At 40.2% G+C, this 22,038-nt stretch overlaps 1 protein-coding gene across 2 annotated transcripts in view; it reads left to right on the top strand.

Moving 5' to 3' along the window:
* The window catches only part of LOC126198617 (cytochrome P450 4C1-like), a 142,176-nt gene extending 126,732 nt beyond the window's left edge, over positions 1-15,444 (top strand). For both annotated transcript variants that reach the window (XM_049935072.1, XM_049935071.1), the window contains one exon: positions 14,695-15,444. In XM_049935072.1, the coding sequence (XP_049791029.1) occupies positions 14,695-14,852 (158 nt within the window). In that variant the 3' untranslated portion in view covers positions 14,853-15,444. The remainder of the gene's footprint in view (positions 1-14,694) is intronic.
* Positions 15,445-22,038: the final 6,594 nt, after the last annotated feature.

Genomic DNA, 22,038 nt, shown 5'->3' with positions numbered 1-22,038 from the left:
TTCAATTAATTTCATATAATTTATTTTCATATAATTTTCATATAATATAATTTTTCATATAATTATATTTTCATATAATTCATTTTATTTTCATATAATTTATTTTCATATAATTTTCATATAATATATTTTTTCATATAATTATATTTTCATATAATTCATTTTATTTTCATATAATTATATAATAATATAATAATTCATTTTCATTTTCTGTGTGAGGCATATTGAAACACGTTGCTGCACAGAGAGGAACTACACACTCTGCACCCCAGTTAGGTCTAACTTTTCGAAGGTCTCTTCTCGTGCATACTCCACAGCTCTTTCTGGTCTTTAAGTCGTTATGCTTGACAAAATTTCTAGAAAATTCCTGAAAATAAGACGAGTCGCTTTTTGGCGGTCGAAGTGCGCGAGAAATCGATTACCCTTGTTGGCAATTGGTGGTTAGGTCTTATGAGACCAAACTGCTGAGGTCATCGGTCCCTAAGCCCACGCATTACTTAATCTAAGTTAAACTAACTTACACTATGGACAAGACATACACCCATGCCCAAAGGAGGACTCGAACCTTCGACGGACAGAGCCGCAGGGACCGTGACAAGGCGCCTAAGACCACGCGTCTACCCCGCGCGGTAGTTCAAAATGGTTCAAATGGCTCTGAGCACTATGGGACTCAACATCTTAGGTCATAAGTCCCCTAGAACTTAGAACTACTTAAAACTAACTAACCTAAGGACATCACACACACCCATGCCCGAGGCAAGATTCGAACCTGCGACCGTAGCAGTCCCGCGGTTCCGGACTGCAGCGCCAGAACCGCACGGCCACCCGCGCGGTAGTCCTTGTTGTACAGAGGTTAAGACGAACTGTTCCCCCGAGACTAATCATGAATACGCCGGCATATTTTCTGTACAGAGCTTGTGTGTTAAAGTACGCAACCTTAATTAAATCTTCTAATTAAACTTTTTCGGCCTGCTCCTGGCTATTTGGTAGCTTTACAGTTGGGAATCGTACCTATCCACCTACCCACGCTTGCTTTACTCTTGCTGTAACAACATTTGGCTTTTGCACGATGCGATTCATAAATATAAAAGAAAGAAAAAGGAAGGAAGGAAGGAGCGGTTCTAGGCTCTTCAGTTCGGAACCGCGCGATTGCTACGTTCTCAGGTTCGAATCCTGCCTCGGGCATGGATGTGTGTGATGTCCTTAGGTTAGTGAGGTATAAGTAGTTCTAAGTTCTAGGGGACTTCAGATGTTAAGTCACATAGTGCTCAGAGCCATTTGAACCATTTTTTGAACCTCCCGTCGACATGGAGGTCATTAAAGAACGATCTTTGTCTTTTAAGATATTCTCACGCAACATGTAGACCATCAGGAAGTCTCTCTTAGCTTTCTGTTTCATCAACATCTGCCAGTTTCTGTACGCCGTTACGCGTTGGGCCTTCTTCAGTTATCCATTTTTCATAACGTCAGGAAACTCCGCGTTACGCAGCGTTGTTCGGATAACGTCGGTGTTCTTCCTCATTGATTTTTCAACCAGATCTGGACTAGTGGAACAGTTCTCGAGGTAAACACACAGTGTAGGTTCGTAGGTATACACTCCGGATGTTCACAAATTTTTAAATTCAGATAAACGTCTGCTGTAAAACAGTTACGCTAATCAACGTATTTATACAACTTCAACCGGTGTCAGTGATAGTAGTAGTAGTAGTAGTAGTAGTAGTAGTAACAATAATAAAAACAGTAGTAATAACAATATGCAGAACTTGTCTGAAGAAGGGAACAATAGATTTTAGTGGAATTTTGTTGTTTTGTACATAATTAAGTACATTTTATGGCAAGATCGAAATTATGGATAAGCTGTCACTATTCTCCCTTCCGCATTTTTGTGTAAGTGGAAATTTACGTGGTTGTTTATTTTTTCGGAGAAATGTTCAAGATTTCTAATTAACTTTCGGTTTGAAAATTAGGCATTCTTACGTTGAACCCACACAACAAGTTACGCTTATTGTACACTTCTTTCTTAAATGTTCGCTTGTAGTTCCGCTTATTTGACTTTGTCACTACCTCAGACAACGGATCTGGACTGGGAGACCCTACTTACTTTGCGACTAACTTTTTCTGGTAATTTTCTTTTCTTTTAGCGCTTAATGCAGGCTCAACAGAGCTCAGGTTGACATTGCACAGGAAAGCCGATTCCTGCATAGTAAACAACCAACTCCAAACACAAACTGTCGTTTGCGGAAATTATTACATTAAAGTAGTACTATCTACTGAAAAGGTCACTTGACTAGAATACAAATGAGGCGCTGAGAGCCATAAAGACCTAAAGCATACCGTCTCCGCGCCCTCCCTCCCCCCTCCCCCATATTTAAGTGAATAGCAGAGAAACCAGTGAGACAGTTTTTCGTCAATGTTCAGATATACGTACAACGAGGTCCTACAGTATAGGTAAACCTGACACACTATAAGATCAACAGATGTCAGAAGCATGAATAAATAGTACAGTCTCACAATTGACAATAATGTGCTTTAAGGTTCTCAGCGCCTCAAACGGATTACTGTACGATAAAATCCAAAAGTTAATATACTGTGTCTCATTCAGAATCCCACAAAACAGGTTTCTCTATGAGTATAGCTATAACATATACTGATGTCTCATCTAATTTTACTATATAGTGAGTGAACTGGCGTATCTGCGGAGTGTGCTTCCGCCTAGCGGGATTTCGGTCGAGCGAACGTGGATAAGTCTGCTGCAGTGTACCGGGTGATCAGAAAGTCAGTATAAATTTGAAAACTGAATAAATCACGGAATAATGTAGATAGAGAGGTACAAATTGACACACATGCTTGGAATGACATGGGGTTTTATTAGAACCAAAAAAATACAAAAGTTCAAGAAATGTCCGACAGATGACGCTTCATCTAATCAGAATAGCAATAATTAGCATATCAAAGTAAGACAAAGCAAAGATGATGTTCTTTACAGGAAATGCTCAATATGTCCACCATCATTCCTCAACAATAGCTGTAGTCGAGGAATAATGTTGTGAACAGTACTGCAAAGCATGTCCGGAGTTATGTTGAGGCATTGGCGTCGGATGTTGTCTTTCAGCATTCCTAGAAATGTCAGTCGATCACGATACACTTGCGACTTCAGGTAACCTCAAAGCCAATAATCGCAAGGACTGAGGTCTGGGGACCTGGGAGGCCAAGCATGACGAAAGTGGCAGCTGAGCACACGATCATCACCAAACGACGCGCGTAAGAGATCTTTCACGCATCTAGCAATATAGGGTGGAGCGCCATCCTGCATAAATATCGTACATTCCAGCAGATGTTTATCAGCCAGGCTGGGGATGATGTGATTCTGTAACATATCAACGTACCTCTCACCCGTCACGGTAGCAGTTACAAAACCAGAATCACGCATTTCCTCAAAGAAAAAAGGCCCAGTAACGGTAGATGTGGTAAATCCAACCCATACTGTGACTTTCTCGTAGTGCAATGGAGTTTTCACGACAGTTCTAGGATTTTCGGTAGCCCAAATTCTGCAGTTGTGGGCGTTGACAGACCCTCGGAGCGTGAAATGAGCTTCGTCGGTCCACAACACGTTACTCAACCAATCGTCATCTTCCGCCATCTTTTGAAACGCCCACACCGCAAATGCCCTCCACTTCACTAAATCGCCTAGTAACAGTTCATGATGCCGATGGATTTTGTACAGATAGCATCGGAGGGTACGCCTAAGTGCCAACCAAACAGTAGTGTATGGAATGCCGGTGCGACGTGCGACTGCTCGAGCGCTGACCTCTCTGTGCATAGACGAACCCGCTACAGTCTCCATTTCTTCCTGAACTGTCTCAGCAGCATTATGCCTTGTGCTCGGTCGGCCACTACGGGGTCTATCGTCTAAACAGCCCGTGGCTTCGAAATTCGAAATCATTCTCGCCACAGCTGCATTTGTCAACGGACCTTTACCCATGCGAATCCCCTTCCTATGACGATAGGATCATAACGCTGAACTAGCACATGCCCAATTCTGATAATACAGCTTCACTAAAAGCGCCTTTTCAGGTAACGTCAACATGCTGCGACTGCTGGCGCATCTGATTATCTCTCTTTTTTTTTCTTTATTGTGATTTCATTCCCCTGCCCCATATGGGCAGGGGAGGGCTGTCAGCGGCACAATCCGCCGCTCTTCAGCCGAGTGACATAACAACTTAAAATAAGAATAAAGTGTTACATACATAAGGCGAGAAAGGGGAACTTAAAACAGAATAATGGGAGAAAATGGAGGTAAAAAATAGACTAACACAGAGACGTTCATGGAGGACAGTTAAAAGTCACCAGAAAGTTAAAAAACACAGTTGGCGAGTCTTCAAAACTCAGAGAAGACACTGAATGGACATGCACACGTTTAAAGTCGGCCACAGTAGTAAAAACACTCCGGAACAACACACTAAAAACCCACTTGGAGCACACACGACGAAGAATAAAACTGCCAGGCGGGACCTGCTGAGGGATAGGGCAGAGAGGATGGAAAGGAGGGGAGAGCATGGGGCAGCAGGGGAAGCGGCGGGATGAAGAGAGGAGGGGCATCAGTGGGTACACGGAGAGGCAGGAGACACTTGGGGCGGGAGATGAGGAGGGAAAACAGGGCAGGAGGGAGCGCAGAGACACTGAAAGGAGGCGATTCTCTCTCTCATTACGGCTCCTTTTATACACGATTGTCATGCGCAGTCACTGACGTTTTGCTGTCCAGCGCCGACTGTCGGACATTTTGTGAACATTGTTTTTTTTTTTTTGTTCTAATAAAACTCCACGTCATTCCAAGCGCGTGTGTCAATTTTTACCTCTCTATCTACATTATTCCGTGGTTTATTAGGTTTTCAAATTTATACGGACTTTTTGATCACCCGGTACTTTCACCTGGTGGCACTGATGTAAACTTGCAGTTGAGTGATGACGGCTAGCAGTGCACGCCGAGAACCGTGCACATTGTTTATCAAATCCGTATGTACTTGGCTCGTAAGGTAATTACGTCAAGCCAGTTGCGCATGTGCGTAAGTTCCTTAAAACGTGCACCAGTGAAGCTATGCTCGCAATGCTGAGCCAACATTCACCGAGTCTAGAGGAGCAATGCAGGCCAGCGCGTTAGATTTAGTGCTCTGTATTTCCGATTACCGCATCTACATTGCGTTTAACAGCATTCAAAGAAAACTAACCAATAAATTCACAAGGTGTCAAGAGTTAGGCTTTTCACATGCACCTGTGCTTTTACAAAACAGCCGCCACTGCAAATACAATAAAACTTTCGGAGCAAATCACAAGCAAGCTCCAAAACCGAGAAATTATTTTTCCTTCATAATAACGGCTGTCAGTATAAACCAGGAAAGCAAGGAAAAACATTATGCCTGGCCGAGAATACATTATCTTAACTGATGAGAGGTACCATCCAGTGGAGAAGGCATTAACCAATAGCATTCTAGCGTCACTAGGCCTGAAACTAGTCATTTCCATTAGCTACAAGTCATTCCCATTAGCTACAAGCCGAAGAGTGCTGTGAACGGTTATATTCATCCTGCAAACACATATACGATTTAGAAATACTCTTCGTAGTTACCATTACCGAGGAAGGAAAGGAAGTCGCAAAGTTAAGAAGTTTACTGAAAGTAAAGCTGTAGACATGTCATTAATAGGTAATACTACAGAGAAATTCATAACTTACGTGAAGACGAAGCTTTTGTTATCCCCACATATACTATATATAAAGCAAATCAGTCAGGTTTCGATCAAGAACTGCATGCAGACTGCAGTTTATTGTTTCGGTCTAAAAAAAAGACAGTCACTTGTGCAGTCGATGAATGCTATGACAGTCATACACAACAATGCCAATTACAAGTCTCAGTGGATTAATGTTTCTGCACCTTTTGTATGTCTTCACGAACCTCAAGGCAAATTGCGACCAAAAACAAAACAAAAAAGATTTTTCAGTTGCAAAAATCTTGAATCAGTCTAGCAGTATCTGAATAAACCGGAGAGAACAATTTTCAATTTTTCAGTCTAAACGTCTTCTTGTCAAGTGTAGAAATTAACCCATTGGTTTGTTGGGCTCTTGGCCTGGACATAACGAAACCTCTCTCTTTAGGAGAATGACGAAAAGACTGTTAATATAATTCAAATTCCACTCGGAACGAATAGTGTGATTCACACTCTCGATAAAGAAATGTTTCCACAGCGCATTGTTTAGAAAATTGACGGACAGTAAAATTTCCAAGTGTTTTGTTAAACGTCAGTCATTTGTGCATTGTCAGAATACATCACCACGTTTTACGAATTTGATCAGGTATGGATGCAGAAGAAAGACCACGACCATTTCTTACTCCATTCGAGCTCTTTCTAAATAAAACTAATAAATTACTGCGAGGTAATTTTTCTCTTATCAGATGTGCCTGATTTAAAGAAAATGTTTGTTTTCGTCATCCAATACACACTTCGGATTTTTGTGACGACTAACGACAAACAAAGAACTGGAACGTTAGTCCAAAATTATCACACCTTGTCAACATATTGAAGTCCCGGCAGATGAACGTCGTCTGTAATGTAGCATCACACACTGCGCTCGTTCTCTTTCCTCTGCTAGTCAGTTGTGTAACAATTATATCTGCAACAGCTTAGCTATCGATATGAACTGCAAGTTTTAATTAATTTTTTTGTGTGGTTTAAATGTTTAAAATTCGCGTATGTGAACGTTTGACTTAGCGCTACGCGGTGCTCCTATCACGGCTGTGTCTGTTTAATCGCCGATTCTCCCGCCAGTCAGAAAGTGGTTCTTCGTATGGCAAAAATGAGTAACATCACAATTTTTTGGAAATACCTGCAGTGCACCTTAGCAGCTATAATATTGACAATGCATTTATTTCGATAGGGCAGCGATTGTTGAATGAATGATGACGAGATGAACTAAAGACAACAGTGTGACAAGAACAACTGCTCCAGCTCCTTTCGTAAGGACTATGCCACAAGAAGACTATATGATTGTCAGACTTACTCTGAAGAATAGACACATAACAACAGCTGAATTCGTAACAGAGGTTCAGATGGAGTTTCTCCTCGAACCGTCGAAAACAGATTACTCGAAGCTGGGTTGGGATATTGAGTTGTCATGCGACTTTTACCACTGACAACGTACAAAAGCCCACAAGGACTCGCACGATGCAAGCCCAGAGTGAATTAGGACATTGTGTGGCATTCCACGCTATTCAGCGATGAGACTCATTCTTTTTTGTGGCGGTCAGATTTATTCCAAAGTGTCCGCAGGAAACCCGGTGACAGATCACAAGAAATAGCGATTTTCGAGATCCATTCCTCTCCAACCCCTTCAACCATGGTGTGGAGAGCTACTGGATATGAAACCTGGACTGTTGAAAGCAAGTTGAAAGCTCGCCAGTACCTGGGAAGTACAGTAAAACTCGTCGTCGTACATTTCGTCACCAGGGTATTAAATGCCATATTCCATCAGGATAATTCAAGACCTCACACTTCAGTTCATGGCACAAATGCCTTGAGAAATGTACGTATCCCTGGTGGATTTGCCAGTCTCCAGATTTATCAGCCACAGAACATATCTAGTATGTGATGGGAAGATACAAGACAACAATGTTAAAGAGTGAGAGCTTTCTGCATATGTGGTCTGTGTGTTAGTCCCAAGTTAAGTTGGAATCAAGGTATATAGCACGTAGCTTAACAGCTGATTAATCAGTTTCACTGCTTGATAAACTGAAAACGATGTTCACTGTCTTTTCATAGTTGATGAATAACTCATTGGCTTTGAAGCATGTATTATACAGGTTCACATACTCTTTGTTTTCCAGTTTCAATTTGTTTATGTCCATTCCAGAACTAATGAATGTTGTGTTGGTAGCATAAAGTACAGATTTACGGGGCATGTTACACGGTAGATCATTTACAAATATTATAAACAGGAAAGGGCCAAGCACAGAACCCTGAGGAACACTGTGAGTTAAGTCTAAGAATTGGGTCTTCTGCTTATTGTAAACAACAATTTGTTTCCTGTCACTGAGATAGGAAAGACATCTAATTCTCTGTCTCCACAGCACCAAAGTTTCTCCAGTAGTATTGTGTAGTTTACCGAATTAAATGCCTTGCTAGGGACGACTATAATGGCTTTTTCAGATAACTTTGATTCAAATGAGGCTTGTATAAAAGAAATTATGTCTTCAACTGCATTCAACTGTTGATAATTTGGACCTAAAACCATATTGAGATTGAGTCAGAATATTGTTTTCAGGTAAATGTCTGCAAATGTCCAATATTCTGTTGTATGCATTATTCTTTTATTTTGAAGAGAATACTGGACAATAATTATTCATAACCTGTTACACTTTTTATGAATAGGGACAACAACTGTTCTATTTAGACACTCTAGCATACATCCAGTTTTTAGTGTTCAAAGAGCGTTTGGTAAGAGATCCACTATTTTTTAATAACAAAATATGATAAGTCATAAATGTCCTCCAATTTTGAATTTCCCAAGTTTCGTTATTGATTTAACCACAGCACATACTTGTATTCGTATCCACTTGAAAGTTGTCATAGAGTTTGCACAGTTTTGAGGAAACCAGTTGCCAGAAATGGGGTCTAGATCAGGAGTGTTAGTTGAATTAGAAATATGCTCACCAGAGCTTGGAGTGGTAGTGGTGTTTGCTGCCTTGGCAAAAAATTGATTAAATTTATCTGCTGTGATACTGACTGCATTTGAGGTTCCCTTACAATTACTGTCGGTATCCAACACTGCTTTTATAATACTCCATGCTGCCTTACATGTATTATTTGAGTTTCAATGTACTGTTCATTTCCCCTACATTTGGTTATTCTGCTTTGTCATCTGTGATGTCCTTTGAGGTTGTTCTAAGTGGCTTCATCCACAATATCACTTTTTACTTTTTCATAGCAAAAAATTGCCAAGAGCCTTAGCTTTTGTTAGTCAGGTATAAACCATTTATTTTGTGTCTGTTGCCTGGGTCTTCTGACTTTATTACTATATTGTATCTTGATCTTTTGGCAATTGATATTAAAACTTTTAGAGATAATGTTCATGAACTTGAAGGGTTCCTCAATGTTACTGGAAGAAAGTAATACAGTATTCCCATATAATACTAGTTTTATTTCCTCCCTATATGTGTTAATATTCTTATCAGTTAATAATCTAACACCCCAGTACAGAATTTGTTCTATCTTCAATTTATCAGTAATTAAGTACCTTTATGTCTGATAGCTCATCAACATTAAACATCCTAGTTTAAATACACTTTTATGTACATTTGTTATTAAGTTATACTGTCAGAATTGAGCCCTGTGGGACTTTGATTTGTAAAGAGAAGGTTATATCATCTCAATACATTTGCTGAATTAATATTTTTAAGCTGTTATTTCTCCATTATCAATGTTTAAGTCTCCAAAAATTAGCGTGTTTTATTGTATGCGTTTCTGTACATGCAGGATAAGGTTTCTAAGCATTCAGTAAATTTCTCTGCATCGCTTTCAGGGTACTGATATACAGAAACAGTTAAAAGCCTTACTGTTGGCAGAAGTATAAAGCTGCTTCAAAAACACTTTTAATAGATAAGTTGTTGAAGTCCAGAACAGTACATTTCAGGTCAAAAACATTACTTATATATACATGGAGGATCCCCAATAACCTTCATTGGTCATTCTGTGATTTGGAATTAGATGAAAACCTGGTGGAACACACAGTCTTATGTCTTCTTCTTTTAGCCAATGTTCATTTAAGCATAATATCATTTTGCTATTGTCTTTCAAAAGAATACCAAGTTCACCAGTCCTATAATTTAGGGACCCAATATTTTAAGTGTAAAGACAAAATAGAGGAGTTATCAAAAGGAGGAAGAGTTAGTGTGTTATGGGGAAATTTGTAGGAACACAGAATTGTTTCTGTGGCAGTGGATGCTAAGTTAGTTTGCAATTGGGATTTGTTGTAGCATCCCATAAAAAATCTTCAATTCTCTGTGGCATTTTTTTGGGTCTGCTTGAACACAGATATCTGTGTGCCGTACATGACTTTCTACCGGATTTATGTGACCACAGTGCTTTAAAGCACTTGGTACCTCATCAGCAGGAGATGATGTAGATTCCGTACTTGCTGTGGCTGCTTTCTTCTTTTCTGCATGTCTTAGTGGTGCAGCCTGTATTTCCACTTCTGCAGCTTTTGTTGGTTTTGCAACAACTGTTAAGGCTCCCATCTTGTTCAGATTGTGGTTCCACTTATTGCCACATAGATACAGAATATGTTGATTGACGGGGGTCAGGCATTTGATAGTGGGCCTACTGTTTGTTAGCACTTTCAATAAATTTGCACAGAGATAAGTTTTCCCTGACTTTCCCATGTGAAATCCATGTGTCGAAAATTTTTGTTGAAGAAACATGTTTACATTGATTGCTTTTATGTGGCTTGTCACTGTAGTTCTTTTCATTAAATATTTGTTCATCTAATATACAGGGCTATTACAAATGATTGAAGCGATTTCATAAATTCACTGTAGCTCCATTCATTGACATATGGTCACGACACACTACAGATATGAAGAAAAACTCATAAAGGTTTGTTCGGCTGAAGCCACACTTCAGGTTTCTGCCGCCAGAGTGCTCGAGAGCATAGTGAGACAAAATGGCGACAGGAGCCGAGAAAGCGTATGTCGTGCTTGAAATGCACTCACATCAGTCAGTCATAACAGTGCAACGACACTTCAGGACGAAGTTCAACAAAGATCCACCAACTGCTAACTCCAATCGGCGATGGTATGCACAGTTTAAAGCTTCTGGATGCCACTGTAAGGGGAAATCAACGGGTCGGCCTGCAATGAGCGAAGAAACGGTTGAACGCGTGCGGGCAAGTTTCACGCGTAGCCCGCAGAAGTCGACGAATAAAGCAAGCAGGAAGCTAAACGCACCACAGCCGACGGTTTGGAAAATCTTACGGAAAAGGCTAAAGCAGAAGCCTTACCGTTTACAATTGCTACAAGCCCTGACACCTGATGACAAAGTCAAACGCTTTGAATTTTCGGTGCGGTTGCAACAGCTCATGGAAGAGGATGCGTTCAGTGCGAAACTTGTTTTCAGTGATGAAGCAACATTTTTTCTTAATGGTGAAGTGAACAGACACAATGTGCGAATCTGGGCGGTAGAGACTCCTCACGCATTCGTGCAGCAAATTCGCAATTCACCAAAAGTTAACGTGTTTTGTGCAATCTCACGGTTTTCAGTGATGAAGCAACATTTTTTCTTAATGGTGAAGTGAACAGACACAATGTGCGAATCTGGGTGGTAGAGACTCCTCACGCATTCGTGCAGCAAATTCGCAATTCACCAAAAGTTAACGTGTTTTGTGCAATCTCACGGTTTAAAGTTTACGGCCCCTTTTTCTTCTGCGAAAAAACCGTTACACAACACGTGTATCTGGACATGCTGGAAAAGTGGCTCATGCCACAACTGGAGACCGACAGCGCCGACTTCATCTTTCAACAGGATGGTGCTCCACCACACTTCCATCATGATGTTCGGCATTTCTTAAACAGGAGATTGGAAACCGATGGATCAGTCGAGGTGCAGATCATGATCAGCAATTCATGTCATGGCCTCCACGCTCTCCCGACTTAACCCCATGCGATTTCTTTCTGTGGGGTTATGTGAAAGATTCAGTGTTTAAACCTCCTCTACCAAGAAACGTGCCAGAACTGCGAGCTTGCACCAACGATTTCGAACTCATTGATGGGGACGTGCTGCGCCGAGTGTGGGAGGAACTTGATTATCGGCTTGATGTCTGCCGAATCACTAAAGGGGCACATATCGAACATTTGTGAATGCCTAAAAAAACTTTTGTGTTTTTGTATGTGTGTGCAAAGCATTGTGAAAATATCTCAAATAATAAAGTTATTGTAGAGCTGTGAAATCGCTTCAATCATTTGTAATAACCCCGTATATTGTGGGTTTCTCCAGGGTTATCAAATCTATAAGGTATTTTGCTGAATATTAACTGATTCTACATAGTTTTTGGAATAATTTCATTCAGTGGTCTGCTCAAATTCATCTTTTCTCTCATTTATGTCATTTGCTCCATCATGGATAATGACAATCATTTTTTCCTGAGCAGAGTGATTTATTTTGTGTGCTATGTCTCTGAATAAAGTATTAGGCATTAAAAATTATGTGAACATGGGTGCTTGGTAATACATGATTAAACACATTCACACAGTTTCTGCCATGTGTATCTGATAAAAACAATACTTTGCTTATATTATGGCTTTCTTCATTGAACTGGTTGCCCAAGTATTTTTGTATCTGAACAGTTTGAGATTTTCCTTTAGCTCAGTGGTTTTCCGGTTAAGGTAACTTAATTTTTTTTAGATTTGTTGACATTGTACTTTTACTTTTGACATTAAGTGCTTTTCTAGGTCTAAATTTTGTTTGCTACACATCAGTCCATACGTTTTCAATGTTGATTTTGTCCTGGCTGTTACACTTTTGTTGAACTTCAGCTTCAGTGTGTCCTTTCTCACATCCTACATTTAATTAACTATACAAAGTTTGTACACCAAATTGACTTTGTGTTAACAATATAAGGAACAGGATAAAAAAGATGGCATTTTGAGTTGCAGACAGGCACAACAAAAAACTGCTATACATTTAGCTTTCAGCTAAAACATTCTTCAGAAAAGAAAACACACACACATAAAATCATTCATATAAGCAAGTCCACCTCACACACACACACACACACACACACACACACACACACACACACACACACACACACACACACACACACACACACACACACACACACACACACACACAAATCTGGAGGGGACGCGCTAAATGGTTCAAATGGCTCTGAGAACTATAGAACTATGGGACTTAACTGCTGACGTCATCAGTCCCCTAGAACTTAGAACTACTTAAACCTGACTTACCTAAGGACATCACACACATCCATGCCCGAGGCAGGATTCTAGCCTGCGATGGTAGCGGTCGCGCAGTTCCAGACTGAAGCACCTAGAACCGCTCGGCCACACCGCCCGGCGAGGTGATGGGAATGTGGGAGGTACAACAAGGTACAGGTGGGGAGAGATAAGATTGCTGTAAGGTGAAGTGTGCAGGGACTACATGGAGGCATGAAAAGACTGCCATGTGTAGTTTCGGTAGGCTGGGGGCAAGATGGTGGTTGGGGGGGAGGGGGGGGGAGGTCACCAGAGAAGAGGAAAGATGGGAAAGTGCATTGGCAGAGCACAACACACAGTGAGAGTGAGGGGATGTGAATAGAGAGGAAGTGATATGACAGATGGTGTGGAAACTGATGGATGGAGGTGTGGTGACTGTAGGTTACCTACTGTAGCTTACCTACCCACCCACCCCATTGTCATGACAGTAGGTTACCTCCCCCATCTGCTTTCTAATGTGGGGACAATAAGTGAGCTACCCACCTTCCCCCCTCCCCCAGCTCCCTGTCCAACAGCCTCCTGATGTTATGCCTGGCAGTCTTCTCCATCTAGTCCCTGCATGCTTCACCAGACAGCTGTCTTCTCCCTCTCCACCACCCATACACTGCAATCCCTTCCCCTTCCCCACTCATTCTAGACTGTTGCCTACATAAACGTGTCTGTTTACAATCAGCCTTGAGTTGCTGTAGATAGTGGTGATGTGGGCATGTGTGTGATTGTGTGTGTGTGTGTGTGTGTGTTTTCTTTCCTGAAAAAGACTTTGGCTGAAAGCCAAATGTGGGACAGTCTTTTTGTTGTGCCTGCCTGTATCTCAACATGTCTTCATTACAGTGAGAAGAGATCTGTCCTTTTCCTTATATTGTTGGTATTCCAACCTGTAGTTTCCATTCTTTCACATTTCATTAAATATTGTGTGGTTAACAAATGGGAGCCTCTAACTATGTAGACAATCAGAAAATCCTCTCCATACGCTAACTTTCATGTAACATGTTTAGTAATTTAGTTTATTTTCCAAATTAAATTCAAAATTATAAATGTGAACCTTACACAGACAGAAGACCACAGCCAAGTACATTACGATCATTCATAATATTTAATATCGACTGAGTTGTTGTGGCTATTGCATTTAAAACTGCTTTGACAAAAATTTTAGCTCAAAACCAATCCCTAAAACTTTCATCATTGACGTGTAGTTTTTGTGTGTAGATGTTTGGATGGGTGTGTGGGAAGAGGGTGGGGGGGGGGGGGGGAGGGGGGAGGGCGGGGGGTGCTGCTGTCATGCACTCTTCCTCAATTATTCTGAAAAATACAGTATACAAATGAATGCTATTGCAAATACAGGAGGGGACTGATGACCATAGATGTTAAGTCCCATAGTGCTCAGAGCCGTCAAATACAGGGAATGATGTGGCAATTGGTGTTTGATTTATTAACTCATTAATGTGTGTTTATCAGAGACAGCTGGATCATTTTACAGAACATTAAGGTAGAAAAAATAATTTTTTTGTTACCGAACACAATTCAGGCCACCTTTCGTTATCATCCAGTATAGATTTCAACTATGGTTTCCAGCTGATTGACTTATAATTTTTCATTAGGGATATTGAGAGTTGTACTCCAGAAATGGATTATAATTAAGTATTTTTCTTCCTTTTAGGGCAAAAATTTGCACTGCTGGAAGAGAAGACTGTCCTCTCTTCACTATTGCGGAACTATGTCATTGAGTCTGTAGTGAGACGTGAAAATATGAAAGTCACTGCAGAGCTCATCCTTCGGCCCATGAATGGAATCAAGGTGAAGCTGAGGACCAGGTAGCTCTGGAAGCTGGTGCTTCCATTAGTATAATGTTGCTGGTATTTCTCTAAGAAATATTTTGATATAAAATGAATGAAAAATATTTTTTATGTGTTTTAAAATTACTTGCCTGTTTACTTGTACAGTGCTAATTTGTTTCAATTTTGGAAAATTGTTGAAAGACGTAGATAAATTTTGAGAATTATTTCTATTTTGTAATACCAAAAGAAAATCTCAAGTTTTTACAAGTCAGTTTTGTGATTATTACTTAATAAGTGCAGTGTTTAAAATGTGTGATATTTGTTGGTCATTGCCTATATAGATATATTACTTTTTAGTTGGTAGTGCATTGCTACCAGTTCAGAGGTGATTGTAGAACAAGACTTAATCACTAACATTCGGTCAGCATAGAACTGATTCTCAATCTATCTGATCAAAGACAGCAGGAGTTGTTGATGTCAAATTTTGTTTTATTTCACACAGTAAAGTTCTCAAAAATAATTTAAGGTTATAGTGCAACCCTCATAGACCCAAATAAATACAATGAGTCATATGTAAATATAATAGTAAATTGTTGTATCTCACTATGATGGTCAAATGTTAACAATGAAATACACCAGCACTAAAAAATTTATGCATTCATAATATTTATTTAATTCAGTTTGAAACATACACATTTGTCATTTCCCCCTGAATCTGAATGAGGAAATAAGAATCGATAACATGTGGAATCAAAGTAACACGCCACAAAGAGAAACTTCTATCTAATTCAGAGAACTTTCCAATCCTTCCAAGTCTTCTGAGATCCATCTCTTATTTCCCTATGCTGAAGAAACTGATAATTCTGAATGTTAGGAATAGTTTTCTCTATTTTTAATGTGTCTATTGATAAAACTGGAGTTTTGTCTTCTGGTGAGAAATAGGTCAACTGGCCAGTGATATTGACTTTTTGTAATTTTACGCTTTCCTCGAATGCACTTTCCTTATCAAATTATAAGTAACTGAGGTTGTTCTGTAACAACAGAAGATGATAACATACAATATTATGGCATGCATATCTACTATCTTTACAACAGTAAAAAATTAATCTGTGTAGCCACCTATGGCAGTTGTAAACTGAAAGATTCCAATGGAATGAAATTGCATCCATGGAAGATGAACAAGTAATTGCTTCACAGCAGAAAGAAGCTAATGAAAATGAGAAACAGTGTAGCTGTTCATTTTAATTTTGTTATTTGGAAACATTTATCTCCTGAAGTTGTGTTGCCTTAATGGCCCAGGGTGTGCCATTGCAATAAAGGTAAGAATTTTTGAATCATGTCTGACATGATTGTTAGTTCAAACAAAGCTGTACGTATGCAAAATAATACCAAGAAACCAAAAGGTTTTAAGTTGTTATGTTCTTCTGCAACTCTCCCCCACAGTCAAGTGTATGAGCAACTGTACTTAGTGGAAGAAGGTAAAGAGATAGACACTCTTCAGCACTGATGTAGTCAGCCACTTCATTGTTCAAACAGTTGACAATTGCATTACAGCTACCATCAGCATATCTGCTGTCATTCCAGAAAAAAAATAATTATTAAATTTTAAACTGAATTTCTATTTTATTTTGACCGGAAAAAGTGATGAGTAGCAAGGCAAGTTGTATGTCTCATGCACCTTTACTTGTTTCAAAACTGCATGTAAGATGCAGATAAATGATACTAGGAAATTGAAAGGGAAATATCTTTAACATTTCAGCTTTGTCCAAACAAGTTTTCTTCCAATTTTTCCTTTGTCTGGTGTATCATTCTATTGACAAGCAGTAATTATTTTTTCCTTGAAGCTCATGAATTTTCCTTACTCTAACATATGTTTCCTATCAACTCGGTAAAACATCTTCAACTTCATCACTGTGTTTATTTACTATGTTCTTTAGATAACTGGTTGTTGGTGTATTTTTTCCTATGTGATTATTTTCTATCTTAACACCTAATGACAAAGATGTTACGAGTTTTTGCAAATTGGAAACTGACTTTAAGATAAGAAATAGGACAAAAGTAACTAACAAGAGCCAACTGAGTGACTGTTTACGCACTATAAAATTTCACCACAGCTGACATATTCATCTTGTGAGATTCAGCAACTGTACTGATATTTAAGATAATTCTCATTTATTGTACCACCTCAACTGTAAATTTAAATTAGAGTACATGTTTCAATTAACAGGATCATTGTCAGATCTAAGAAGTTTTCTCAGCAACCCATCTTATCCTCTCAGAATCACATATCAGAGCACTGACACATCTACTTAGATCAAACCTGATCCTGAATGATCAAAATGTGTAATCTAGTTAAAAAAATGTGCCACTGAGATAGAACAATAAATGAGAATTATCTCAAACTCTAAAATTTATTATGATAATTAGAGATTACCCAGACTTTTGATCTTTAAATGATTCACTTACCAATTTAATTGCTTAGTCCCACAGAGAAATTGTTATGTATGTGAATTCCAGGTAGGTAGGTTGCAGGAATGACACACATTTTATACAGTTAAGATATCAAGAATATTTATTCATAGAATTGTGGAGTATGCATACAAAGACATTCACACTATCAGACAGCAAAGAGCAAACTGAAGTCTCATGTGGCACTCCAAAGATATCACCAAACTCAAAGAATGTCTGACAAAGGTAATTAAACACAGTTTGTTTACAATGAGTTGTCACTCAGAAGGTGAAGCCCCAAATGTGTTTTGATTTTTATCCCTCCCACCCCCCTCCCCCCTTTTTTTCAGGTAAAATATATTACAAATTTAATGAACTAAGTTTGTAGAGCCAATTAAATAGCCAAAGTATAGTTGAGATAGGCTACGATATTGATACCATTACCCAAGTACATTGCATATATACATGCTGAAATTTGCCTGTAGCAAACTTTTACTGCCAGGTTAAGTAATTTTTAGAACAGTGAATATTCCGTTTATACAATATGCAGTGGAACTGAATGGCACACACAGTCAATTCAGATTTGATTATTAATACATAACAGTTAAAACTGGGAAGAAACAGAAGACACAGCAGTGCTTACCTTCAGGAGAGACAACTTCCAGAACAACTAACAAAGTGGAAAATGGAGAGCATAAATTTCAGAACAATAGCTTACTTCTGGAGGGGAAGTGAGAGAAATTAGGATGGATAAGTTGAGATGCAGTAGGTTGCAGCTTATTCAAATCCTGGACAAAGAGGAAATCACACTGAATTTTGTATTTTATTCTACTAATATACCTAGTCAGTTGTTAGGGTGACTGATATGTACTGTAAGAAACTGATCCCTTTGGGGACTCCAATCATAAAATTTGTATCAGTGAAATATGAAAGAATTGAAGGAAAATATGACCCTCTGTTGCAAGATTACATTTATTTGCTCAGATATAATACAATGTAAAATATGGTAACAAGAAACCTTTTGTGCCCAATTACCAAGCCTAGGCCATAAAGAAGTAATATAAGTTGGGTATCTATCTGCTATCTTCAGCAGCAATAGTCTGGTAACAACTTCACCATCTGAGTATACTGCATCATTGCTGAAGCTCTTAATTCTCACACTTCTGGAAAGATGAGTGAGACAGATGTTAGTGTCAGTGGCACTGAAAAACAGCTGTAACTATAAAAAGCAGGCAGAGCCCCAGAGCCCAACAGGATCCCTATCAGTATCCATATCCAATTTATGGCTGAGTTAGCTCCTCTGTTGACATACTAACAATCTGTCCGTCCACATGAATGGCCACCATCAAACTGTGGCTAAAAGGCAGCTGGAGCCTGCAGTTGCCAAACATCCTGCTCAACATAGTGTGCTTCACTTCAATGCTTGCTTCACATCCTGTGCCATCTGGATCCTTCCTACTAATGCCAGCTTTAATTAATCTTTAAATGTCTGTCTAAATAGAAGTCAATAATTTATGAAGGATTCAGTTGTTATTGCAATGAATAGCACTAATACAAACTGTAGCTACCGTTGCCTGAGATTGCAGAGTGTGTGTGTGTGTGTGTGTGTGTGTGTGTGTGTGTGTGTGTGTGTGTGTGTGTGTGTGTGTGTGTGTGTGTGTGTGTGTGTGTGTGTGTGTGTGTGTGTGTGTGTCTGTCTGTCAGTCTGTCTGTCTGTCGTCTATTTTTGATGAGCGCCTTACAGGCCTGAAGCTTTATTTGCAACATTCTTTTTGTTGTGCCTATCTGCAACTCAGCATCTTCGCAGTACGGTAAGTGGCAACTTTCCTTTTCATAATATTGATATTATTATAAGAAGCGAATGTATGGGATGGACTCATCTCTTAAGTAATGATTCTTGTTCCTTAGTGTTTTGTGTTTGGACCTGAAATAAGACATTCATTTTTAACACTGTAGGGCAGCACTAGGCAAAGTAAAGTGACAGGCTCGTGACTATCAAGATGTCGATAGGGAGATGGGACTATCAAGAAAGGAAGATAAGAAGCAGAAGTGGCTGACTGGAAGTGGAACACAGGACATGGTACATGTGCTGCAGAAAGTAGCCCCCAAGGGCAACCCCTTCATGCAAAAACTGTTTCTGACGATTTGCATGTATCACCAGAACATCCATTTTCAGGTAAACATAGGGACCACCATCTCCTTTATCAATCAGACATATCATGTCTGACTTGGTTCACCTGAACCTTGTCCCTGCTCTCACACAATTTGGTGGCCTATGGAAATGGTGCAATTCCTCATTGTGGACAATTCTCAAATGTGTTGATTTACAGATATGTTACTCAGTTTTTGACGTTCTTTGTCGTCAACTATCTGTTTGCTACCAACATTTTTGGCCTCGACACCTTCATGGCATTTGGGTTTTCTATCTCAAATGATGTCTAGATGGTTTCCACTGTGCCCCCTTTCCAGGAACTGGACGACTTCTGCACAGTGTTTTTGCCTCTCTTTCAATGGGATGTGGGGTGTTCTTCAGATTTTCAAGTGCACATCACCCTTCAACCAGGTGTCATGCTTTGTTTTTACTGCACCACAATGAGTCTGGTGGCTTACACGCTGCTGTGAAACTGGAACTCGATTGTCTGCAGGCAGCTGGGGCTGTCGGACCTGTCAAATCTAATGCATGGACCACATCCCTAGAAATCATCTGGAAGCCGAATGGGTGTCTTCACTTGTGTGGGGATTTCAAGGTGACCATGAATGCTCAATCACAGGTAGAAACCTGTCCTATTTCCCAACAAGAAAATCTCCTCACCAAATTAGTTAGTTGGGGAGGGGGGGGGGGGAGGGATATTTTTTCAAGATCGACCTCCAGCTTCCATTAGATGAGGCATCTCAGAACATTCTCATTCTTAACAGGTCATTTGGGTTTTATGAGTACAAGTGACTCCACTTTGGCATTTCATCGGCCCCTGCAAAATTCCAGAATTGCTAGAGCAGTTGATACAGCATATTCTGGCTTCTGTTAATTACTTCAATGACCTTATTGTCATAGGATCCTCCTGCTAACAGCGTTTGGAAAACCTCCGCACCCTCTTCATGACTCTGCAGGATGTGGGTCTGCAAGGTTGTTTGAAGAACTGCAGTTTCTTTTTTTTTTTCTTTTTTTTTTTTTTTTTTTTTTTTCAGCCAGCAGTGGAGTACTTGGGGCATTGGCTCTCTAAAGAGGGAATCTGGCCTATTAATCAGAATGTTGCTGCCATCACGTCTTTACCTCGCCTGATGAACTCACCTGAATTATGAGTGTTTTTGAGCAAGCTTAATTATTATGCTAAATTCCTATCTCTGGTCACTCACATTAGCACAACCTCTCAATCAACTGGCTAAAAATGGGTCCCTTATACCTGGACCCTGCTGGCGACCAGGATTTTGCCAAATTGAAAACCATTCTTACATCTAAACCCTGCCTCACACCCTTTTCTCTCAGTCACCCTTTGGTTGTGACATCCGATGCATCAACCTATGGCATCGGACTGGTCTTGGCACACAGGTATGGGGATGGTTCTGAACAGCCTATAGCATGTGCATCCAAGACCCTGACCCTGGCATGGGGCAACTATTCCCAGATCAAAAAAGCGGCCTTGGAAATAGTGTTTGCAGTTAAGAAATTTCCTATATACCTTTCTTGGACACAGTTCTCTCTAATTGCAGATCACAAGCTGATGGTGGCATTACTCAGGTCATGTTCCAATATTCTGGAACAAACAGCACAATGCCTCCAGTGTTGGGCATTGTTCCTCAATGTATACAGTTATATCATCCACACAAGCTAACAACCCAGCATTCTAATGCTGACACATTGTCCCAACTGTTGGCTGGCCCAGAGCCGGATTTCGGCCAACAAGAGATCCTCTGCTTCCACGCTGATTCTGAATGATATGTTAGACAGTTTGCCCCTTATGGCCATGTGTGTTGCTGCTGCAATGTGCCGGGACCCCTCCCTGCAACAGGTCCTTCAATATGTAGTCCATGCCTAGCCCCATTATCTCACTCATTGGCTGACGTCAGTGGTCTGCCCTGGGAAACAGGTTTCTCACTGACTCTCAGTTGTGGAGGAGTTCATCTTTCTGGATAATGAGAGTGGTTATTCCAGCAGAACTGCATCATTGGGTATTGAGTGTGATCAACCAGACTCATTAGAGAATGTCATGCCTGACACCGCCATGTGTACTGGCCTGGGATCAATGGTGATATCAAGCATATTGTCCGTGGTTGTGCTGCATGCGCCCAGCACCATGCAGGTCCCATTTAGTTCTTTGCACCCTAGTCTACTCTTCACCTCCCTTGGGACTGCATCTGTCTCGAGTTTGCGAGCCTATTCTTGGGTTTTATGTGATTGCTCATTGTGGCTGCTTATTTGAAGTATCCCTCTGTCATACCCATGGCATCCAAAACATCTGAGGCCACCCTTATCACCTTTCCCCAAGTTATGGCCATCAAAGGGTCGGTTCACAGATTGGTCTCCGACAATGGCCCACAATTCACGGCCTCTGCCTACGATGATTTCAGTGTTGCCAGTGGCATTAAACACATCTGTAGCCCTCCATTCCACCCTTCTTCCAATGGTGAAACTGAACATCTCGTCTGAACTTTTAAGCAACAGATGAGGAAGGCTTTCATATCCTCTGCCACTTTGGCAGACCTTTATTTTTGAACACTTATCACACCATATAGATTAACAGTCATAGCCCCGCAGAGCTCCTCCATGATCAGCAGTCTCA

This window comes from Schistocerca nitens, chromosome 8, assembly GCF_023898315.1.
Source record: "Schistocerca nitens isolate TAMUIC-IGC-003100 chromosome 8, iqSchNite1.1, whole genome shotgun sequence".
Classification (NCBI taxonomy): Eukaryota; Metazoa; Arthropoda; class Insecta; order Orthoptera; family Acrididae; genus Schistocerca; species Schistocerca nitens.
The sequence above is the reverse complement of the archived record's forward strand: the minus strand, read 5'-3'. Positions and strand labels throughout refer to the sequence as shown.